The 9,871-nt window shown below is 51.2% G+C and overlaps 1 protein-coding gene across 1 annotated transcript; it reads right to left on the reverse strand.

Annotated features, from left to right (window-relative positions):
- Nucleotides 1–891: 891 nt before the first annotated feature.
- LOC119091526 (endoglucanase 13-like) lies at nt 892–9,554 on the reverse strand. Its single transcript, XM_037214334.1, has 4 exons — nt 8,736–9,554; nt 8,146–8,417; nt 1,520–1,601; nt 892–1,476 (listed from the first exon to the last, which is right to left on the reverse strand). Exons 1-4 carry the CDS (start codon nt 9,552–9,554, stop codon nt 892–894), a joined length of 1,758 nt encoding a protein of 585 aa, XP_037070229.1.
- Between the last annotated feature and the right edge of the window lie 317 nt (nt 9,555–9,871).

Consider the following 9,871-nt stretch of genomic DNA (forward strand, 5'->3'; position numbering starts at 1 on the left):
AAGAAAAATGTAACTAGCTCAGTGAACTTCACTTAACTGAATATGACATCGCAGTTTGCGTTTTTGTTGCTCTTGTTAAATGTGAAACAATTAGTAGAAACATTGTTTACAACTGATGTTAATTTTAAGATCTTAGTTTTTATTCGTCCTGTTCGTATCTTAGTTCCAGGAAGGTTGGAGGGGTAGGGGCGAACTCACCGTTGAAGGGGTGGGTGGGGGTAAAATTTACATCAACTTTGGGGGGGGAGCAGTGGGAATACAAAAAATGCAAATCGACACCCACGCTTAAATGTATCCACACACGTAAAAACTGAGAACACAGATACAGAGCGTCAGTCCGGTCCGAAGCTGGCGCACAACGTACTCTACTGCCATCTCACGGCAGATGTTTGCTTTAATGTTTGATGATGGCGACCACCGTCAATTTGATGTTGGTTCTACAGCCTTGGTAGTCCCCACAATGTCCAGAACCTGGTAAATATGACGTTTGTGAAGACATCAATGCGGGAAAACTGTACACGACAGACGGAATTGACAAACGCGTTCTTAGCGGATAGAAGGTCGAGGGGAGCGTCGTAAAATACACTATGCAGATTAGGGAATCAGATGGAACAGATGATGTCTTGAATGAAAACAAAATGGCTCTCTTGTTGAGGTCAGCCGACGTGGGTTTGCGCGTCTGGACATGGTGTAATAGACAAATACTAGAAGTAATGCACGCTGGTGACGAAGTGAGTGATAGCGTGTTGCTTCCTTCCGATCTGTATTAAAATGCACGTTGTGAAAATAGGAGTGAAAAAACATGCGAGATAAGAACATCAAAAGGAGGCCGCAAATAGGTAGAAGATCTAATCACGGTCCTGCAATGATCTCCATTTCATGCCAGCAGCATCATGAGGCCGGGTATAGTCCGCGCACGTGCAGCGACAGCAGGCCAGCCACCGCGCTCTGGAAGCCGCTGTTATAGTCGGTGGCGACCTCGTTCTTGACGTAGTCGGAGCGCACATCCTGGTATTCACCCTTGGCATCCGGGCCGCCCACCAGGGCGCCGTGAAGCACCTGAGGGTTGGGGTCGGGCGAGGATAACTGTGGCCAGCCGCAGACGGCCGGCGGGTCCGGGCAGGAACTGGCCCTGTGGTGCGGCCGCAGCGGCGGGTTGAAGCCGAACCCGACCACGTAGCTGCGGCCGGCGTCGCCTAGGATCAGGTTGATCTGCTCCTTGGCCAGCTGGCGGTTCTGGGCCGGATTAAGGCCGGCCTCGGCCGCCTCCAGGCAGATGAGCGCCGCGTTGGCCGTGTGCCGCAGCGAGCCCCATGGCTGCAGGAACAGCTGCTCTTGCGGCGTGCGCGGCGCGCCCGACGCCAGCCAGTCGCAGAACTCATTGACCAGCACGCCGTGCTGCGCGTCGCCCGTCAGCTGGTACAGCAGCACCTGGGCGCCGGCGCGCTTGTCGTCCCAGGAGAACCCGCTGGCTCGCTGGGAGAGGGCGCTGAAAGGCCTGGAAATGCTGCCGGGCTGCCGTCAGGAAGCTGGCCTCCTGCGTGGCCCTGTAGAGCCAGGCGGCCGCCCACGCCAGCTCGTCTCCGTAGCCGCTCCAGGACCTGAGTAAAGAACCACATGGTCGGCATTTTCGGGACAGAATGCAGGGGAAAATACCAACCTGTACCGCAAATGAAACTAAGCAGCATCTGAATAATGCGGTTTCGAATGTCGTCTTGGAGCGAAAAAAACGATATCGTGCCCAAATTCACCCATGTAATCTCGCCTTGGCAAGCACTGGCAAGTATGCCGGCCATTTCACCCTTTCAAGGGAGCTGAGACCACCTTTGCATGCACCCATTAGCGCAGGGGGGAGGAGGGGGGGGGGGGGGGCACAGGGAATATCTGTCCCCTTAGGCTCTGAAGGCCCTTCGGAACCCACGATTAAGGGCCCGATTTGTGAAACCGAAGGACCCCAAAGACCGGCCGGAAGTCGCATTCATGAGCACCGGCCTGCAGGGACAGGCACTCCAATGGCAGCCAGACAGCCGTGCGCGCTGGGCCTTCTGAGTCGATTAGGGCCTATTTGTCGGTGACAACCCGTATCGCACAGTCGACTACGCGCCGGCCTGAGGGTGCACTTACCAATCATTTATAAAGCCGGGGCCAATGATTTAGACTGGTCGGGGCTCCGGTATCGGTCGGGCCTACAGCGCCTAGCAGAGGGTCCGGCGTTTGCAAGGAACCCCGAGCCGACAAAGAGAAGCGTTCGAAGTGGCCCGGAGAGGGAATCGGGAACGGTCCGCGAAACCGTTAATGAAAGGCCGGGTTGAAGGGAATAAGGGCCCAAAGGCCTGGCGCTAAGTCACATAAAGAATCGTGGCCCGTAGGGTCGTGACCTGAAATATCAGCCAGAGGTTCTCTCGTGCGTTTAAGGAACCACCGAGGCAATGCGGGTGTCTAAGTCGGCCAGAGACCACGAGCGTCGAACAGTCGTGTCCGTGTCCGACCAAGCCCTTGAGACCCATTTCCCAAGCAGGAACGCGACTGAGGCCCGCAATTTGCAATGTTCGGGGTTCCTGACACAATAAGGGGCTCATATGTTGATCAGGAGCCACACTGCTTAGCAGGAGTCCTGTGGCAACAAATGGCCCCGAGTCGGAGCGGTGTTTGAGGGGCCCGAAGAGGGGCCAAAGGATCTCTTAAGACCAAATATTAGGGGCCCGATTGGAAAACTGAAGGGGCCGATTGGAAGACTGAAGGGTCCAAAGGGTTTGTCAAATCAAGGACCAGAACATGTGCCCAAAGGGCCGTGATCTCAATTGTCCGTAAGAGGACCTCTTGCACCAATCGGGATCCATGAGGTAGAGCGTTTCTTTGTTTCGCCCAGAGATCACCATCAACTCAGTGTTGGTCTGAGCTCTGGAGTCCATTTCCCAAGCAGCGACAAGCCAGGCCCGCGATTTGAATTTGTCCAGGCCCCTGCAACAGTAAGGGGCTGCTGTATCGGTCAGGGTCCCAGTGCCTAACAGGGTGCTTTTTGTCAACAAGGAACCTCGAGTCGGTCAGGGGAATTTGTTCAACAGGGACGGGGACGGAACCTCGAATGACAGAGGACCTCTTGCGTTGATCGCAGCCCTCTGACAATAAAAGGAAACATGAGAACTTAGGGTGAGTGCTCACATTCAGGCAATGGAAGGGTCCTGTGCCAGTCAGGGCCCCCAGTGTCAAACAGGGGTCCTCAAAACCAATCTGAGCATCGGCCCGTTAACCCGGACTGGAGTCAATAATTGTGTGCCGATTATTTGACTACCTGCGGTGATCAGGGATGTTGTTGCGTCGATGAGGTTTCCTATGCCTTTCTGGAGTCAACTGCGCGGGTCAAAAGGCCTCCCACGTTAGAGGGCGGACCAACGTGCTATGACGTATCCCTCTAAGGGCCTCCGGAACGACCAGAGGATCCCACCCCGTATCGCCAGAATCACAGCCCGAAGAGACACCACGGTGCGACAGAACGACCCTTCAGCCCTTGACCGGGAACAATGCTGTACCCCGAAGTGTTCTACTCGAGGTGGCCCATTTCCCCGAAAGAAATAAGGGGCCGTTTAGCGTTAAATAGAGTGGGTCGAAACAAGCTCAACAACGCACAAGGTTATCCCATGCTTGCCTGAGAGCGTTCAGTCTTTTGCATAATCGATTAGGGAAACAAATGAAACCAAAAGGGTTGAGCCTGCTCGCCCACAATCTCGGGAGCAAGGACAGCGATGGCCTGGGTTGCAATTTCCGTAAAACCGAACGGCGTTGGCCACTGCGAGCAACGCCAGGCAGCGGACACCGTGCGCGCAAGAACCGCCATCTTAAAATAATGTTTCTGAGTGTCTTACCAAATTCATTCGTGCAGTTTAAAGATAAGACGGGGCGAATTTTTTTAAACAACATTGAGACTGTCCTCTGAACAGATGAACAGCTACAAGAAAAATACGACATGAAAATATATATTTTGTATTTACTCTTCCAGTTCTACCATAAGATTCCAGCACCACTTCGCAGTGCTGTGGAAGCCAATCCGTTATTATCATCGATACCGCGGGACTGGCGCTGCGCGGCCTACTGACGCAACGAATGCCATCGAGATTTTTGCTGCTAAGATGTGCGGGCGCGCGTGTTCAGAAGTGCCTTACATAATTTGCATCACGAATCGATTCTGACTGGACATTAAACATTTACGGAGAAACACGGCTTGGCTATGTTCAGACAAATTTTTTGACCCATTTTGATCGCCGATCTACATTGGTAGGGACCTTGAGCCAAATCAAATATTCTGACAAAGTTTCTGAGTCCTATCGGTTTTAAAGGAGTCCACTATACCATTGTAAAACGAAATGCGCTGACGTTTTATTTCGTGTAGTCGTTTAACGCACGATTTTGTCAGTTTACTGACTATAAACTTCAGGCGGAGTTAATCTCACAGTAGTTTCTGTCTCTATTCCAGTTACAAAAGGCAACAATGAGACATATCAGAGAAATAATTCCCTTATGAAAATGGGCCATATTCGGCGACTTTTTTTGGGGTCTTCTACCATCAGGGGGCCATTTGTCAACCCTGTGCACCCCTCCCCTTGCCAAGCCTCTAGGCTCGCGCCTGCGTGCACCCGTTTATGATAGCGATCTAATCCAACGGTGCCGTCAACAAAGTACGATGCAAGTGTAAGAGAAGAGGTGTTTTACCTTTGCGAAACGAGGAAAACACAAGGAGAAGGGTTTTTGGACTTGTCCACGCCTGATCATTTTTCCTCGACGCCTGATCTTAATGTAATGTTATAACATAACGTTAATCTCAGGTATCGAGGAAATCGTGCTGAAATCTCAAAAGAAATGTCCTGAAATACATGAGCCGTGGCAAACGCATATATGAAATCACCAGTTTACGATGGCTGTATCACGAAATCAGGAGACAGTTGCCAAAATTAAGCAATCGCCAAAAATGCTTAGCGTAATTTGGGATGGCTCCAGCATGCCGTTGGAGTAAGCAAATGGATCAGGAGACAAAACGGGACGAAAATCCGGCTGGTCGTGAACCCATTCCGGAGCTATCAATGGAAGCTATCAAAGGATCTGGTCATTACAGATGGGGGTCTGATAACGGACGGTGACCACTAGCCGTTACCAATTGTCGCAAGACCGCCAGTGTTTGCCTGAGATGCTTAAACTAAAGGTACAACGTTGCGTATCAGTGCCAATTAACATGCACCAGGGTAGGGAGGGCAACCTGCCCCTCCCCCCCCGAAAAGTTTTTCCACACTGATTTCCGAAAGGTCCGTTGTGCCTGTGTCGAAATTTACATAGCTATAGGCAACTAAAGAGCAATTTTTTTCGATACAACCTAGCGAATATGCAGCGGAGCATAAGCCCTAGCGTAGTCCCTGAAGCTTATTCAAATGGCAAAACAAAACGATCTCGTAGGTTTTTGGTCAACTCAACCCCCTGAAGGTTAAAAACGTTACTGATGTTAAATCTAAACCAGTGACCTTTTGCTCTGAACAGGTATCTAGGTTGAAAGCGGTTGTATGAGGAACTCCATGGGCATCTTGCAGACCAATTTGTAGCTTTGCCTTTTTTACGTTATGCGACACCAAGCTCATGGCTTAGCAGCCTTATTCTGACGCAAGTGAGATCACATACTTGCCAACAGACTTGCAATCTTACTTTTCCAAGATATCTTAGTTTTGGAGATTTCCGGGGGTCACATTTACCCTCACCCGAGGAAAGGGTATTTAACCGGTCACCCAGGCGCGTGTTAACAATGGAATGATCGTCGCGTTGGTCGAAACGTCGACATACAGATGGATTTCGTTAACATTTTGTATCGACACACCGGAAACAAAAGCGCAGCGTCGTAACAGCGACATCGAAGTATCCAACTCTCGAATAGACGAGACCAATAAGGTCAAGAGCGCTATCCATTTTTTTGATGAACTTTGAGATGTTTTGCTCTCACAAACGCTGTCCATAAACGTAAACGCAAGAACTGGCCATGTATACGCGATACGCTAAAAATACTTTTCATTATACTGTCTTAAAGGGTCCACTTGACAAACATGTCTTTGCTCGCGCTGTAATCCAAACGGCGCAAGTCGTGTGTTAGTTCGCTGCTCGTTTTCATCAGCACATTTTATTACCTTTCTTGTCTACGAGATGGCGGGGAATGTGTGCGCCTAACATGTTGTGCGTTGTACACCATTATGGTTATGGGGACCACGGTGTCTTCGCGGTCTTCTTTTTGAGTTGCTTATTATTCAGGAATGCACTTGGATCAAATGTTGACACTAATTACGTACTGTCGTACTGTACATGCTGTCGTGCATGCTGTCGTAATGTCGCACATGCGGTCATTTCATCACATACTTGTGCAATGATGAAGGTATATATGCGCACATACAAATTTCTATATTTGATACACATATGCCGTAAATGTGCATCTCTCACACCCGATGAGGTCGTGACTCCCACGCACTGTCATGTTGGTGCTCAATTCCGTAACTTGTTAAGTGCAATTGCGAGGAGAATTACGCACATAAATAAGACGATCCTAGCAACCAAATTCCTCTGAAAAGCAGGAGAATGGAGATATAGATGCGTTGGTACTTCGGCAACATGCCTTTATCAAAAAGCATAGCAGAAGTGAAATCATAAGGAGGAACATCCGCACAACGTTAGAAGCGGAGCTCGTTATAAAGCCCACCAATTTGGGTATAATTCTGCACTGCAAATCTGCCCATCCTTCCTCCTAAGCACTATGCAATTCCTAACATATTCTACAGGGCTCTGAACAATTCATCGAAGGGTGAAAAGTAAAGAAAGAGCACAAGCAAAACATAGACTTTGCTGTTGGGCAATGGATATTCTCCGCGAATTTTAGGTAGAATGTTGGAAGAAGTAAAAACAAAAATCTGAGCGTGCGCGGGATGGATGGTAGGAGGCGGGAGCACGGACTATTGGACGACAGATTCTTAACGCTACCTTACATAAATGAACACTTGCGTTGGAAAATCAAACACTTTATTAGAAAATCAGAACTGAGCTTACCCATAACTTGGAAGAATGACAATGAGCTAAAAAGTCTCTGGTGAAACCTTCTACCTCCAAGAATAAGTGCCCATGTGACAATAGATGTCAGTTATGCAAGTCTGGGTTTCATAGGGTTTGCATGCAAAAAACGCATTTTACGAACTCAAGTGTTAACTATGTGAACAGCACTAGAGGGACATAGTCTATGTCGGGAGTCCATGCGCCCTGCTCGTGTGTGATGTAATGAACATATGCCATACGCTAAAAACAAAGTAGGGAATACTCCTTTCGGTGACCTTTTTGTCAAAACATGCTCAGGTTGAAATCCAGGAAGATATGGACCCTTTGCTCTTTTTAGAGCTCAAAGTCATCTACAGAGCACAGGACCACCCAAACAGAAAAAATAAGTGCATCTTCTCTCATAAAAAGTCGGCGATCAAACCTTAACGCACAGGGCTTATCATAGCCGATTATGCGAACGTGACATGTGCCTTGATGAGTGATGTGTGATAGCTTAAAATCGTTTGCATATCACACACACACACACACACACACACACACACACACACACACACACACACACACACACACACACACACACACATATATATATATATATATATATATATATATATATATATATATATATATATATATTGTATGTCATGTATTATATATGTACTGCGCGATGCCTGTTTAATTGAAGTCGTTTGCATATATAACTGATGCGTGAGGGTGATGCCTATTTACTTGAGCTCGCCCGCATGTTTCAGTGAGGCGTGATGCGTGATATCTGTTTATTTGAATTCGTTTTCATGCACAGGTATTTCTCGTGTATTCGAATTATTAGTTGGATACACAATATATCACAGTAATGGCTGGTGATTGCTCCCTGTAAAATTCCCTGAACGCTGGTGTCTGTAAAAACTGTGGCTCGCTGCTCAAAGCCTGAATAAGCGAGTAGAATCATCGGCAGGCCATTTGGAATTCACTTTCGGCAAAGGCAGATTGCCGAAATATCGGCGCAGCTGTGTCTCCATTCTCACGGTTTTTCTCCGGGGAATAAGGCTGTTACTACTGTCTTATTTTGCTACTCACTTGTAGAAGTTTTCGGCGTCGGTGATGCTCTTGTGGTACTCGCCGCGGTGCGTGTCGGCGAAGCTGTACAGCTGGCGGGCGTGGGCGAGCAACGTGTCAGCGTAGTTCAGGTCGGACGGCCGGAACACGAGCGAGGCGGCGGCCAGAGCGGCGGCCGTCTCGCCGGCCAGCTCCGAGCCGGGCGTCGAGGCGGTGATCTTGTGGGCCGGCCGGGGCATGGCCATCTCCTCGGGCCGACCCCACCAGTCGTGGTCGATGCTGCCGTTGCCTACCTGCGCAGGCGGAGTACCGGCAGGCTAATCACTGGTATGGTTGGCGTGCGGCGTCAGAGTTCTGGCCACCGGCGACCCTGGCGCTTGACCTTTGAATGCGGATGGGGATTTTGATATGCTTTCATGCTAAAGCTACGAATCCATTCTTACCTACACCGTAACAGACATTACGCAACACAGACTAGCGGGCAGTTACGCGATATATGTCACGTGTCTCTAGTTCTAAGGCCAACGCGGGCAATATCATACGATGCAGGGGAATCTTTTGCTCCCAGAGAGGTCACCCCAACCACAAGCCGCCCCGGCCCGGCCTCTCACCTGACCGTAGAAGATGGTCGGCGCCACATGGCACTTGACGAAGTAGTCCGTGGCCCAGCGGATGGCGTCCAGCACGTAGCCGGTCTGGCCGGCCGCCGCGTACCCGTCGGCGAAGTCGAGCGCGCCCCACGCCAGCACGGTCGTCATGCCGGCCATCGGGAAGCCGAACTTGACGTGGTCGCCGGCGTCGTAGTAGCCCCCGGTGAGGTCCTCGCCGTCGTCGCCGCTGTCTCCCAGGGCAGAGTCGCCGCGCCATAGGACCCGGTTGTCGGCCGGCAGCGGGCCGGACCGCTGCGCCTCGTAAAACAGCAGCGACTTCCGCAGGACCACGGCGTAGTTGTACGGCAAACTGCTGCTGCCCGTGGTAGTGGTGGCGGCGGTGGTGGTGGTGGTGGTGGTTGTGGCAGTGGTGGAGCCACCGGAGCAGAGCTCGGCACCCGATGTGACCACGCTCACCACCTGCGGCACCGGTGCCGACGCGAAACCAACTCTAAAGTCGATCACCAGCGAGCTACCGGCCGACTGGGCCGCGTTGTAGCCCTTGTTGGTCAGTTCGTAGGTGGTGGCCAACTGTCGCTCGGCCGTCGCCACCGACGTTACCATCGAGGTGACGGCAGGGGAAAACTTTACCCGCACCGTCCAGCGAGCCGCCGTCTGCAGGAATACGACGGTGAGCTTGCCGCTGGCGCCTACGCTCCAGGTGGTGGTGTAGTTGGCCACGCCGGAGCGCTGGCGATCAGCCGCCGCCGCCGGCGGGGCCAGCGTCGCACTCAGGATCAGCAGCAAGGAGCGGATGGTCACGCTGCACGGGTTGGTCATGGCCGGTCCTACCAGCGGGGTTGGAACAGAGCCGACTACGTAGGTTGCGGAGCTCGCTGCGGCTGCTGCTCGCTCGATGCACCAGCGGAATCTGGCCGCCCCGCGGTGCGACGTTTATGACTGGTGGCGAACGGCGCAAAAATCAGAGGCGGCGACAGCGTTTCATCCCTTGGGATTAGTGAAATTCCAGTCAAAATCCCATGCATCTTGCATTGGCTGAACAAGCCCCATGAGCGCCTCGCCTCATCGTTACATTACGATATCGCCTTACGGCAAGATACCGGTTCGCAGCTTTACTTTAAACTTAGACAGTTTGG

Source organism: Pollicipes pollicipes, unplaced genomic scaffold, assembly GCF_011947565.3.
Source record: "Pollicipes pollicipes isolate AB1234 unplaced genomic scaffold, Ppol_2.1 Scaffold_3447;HRSCAF=4054_pilon_pilon_pilon, whole genome shotgun sequence".
Taxonomy (NCBI): domain Eukaryota; kingdom Metazoa; phylum Arthropoda; class Thecostraca; order Pollicipedomorpha; family Pollicipedidae; genus Pollicipes; species Pollicipes pollicipes.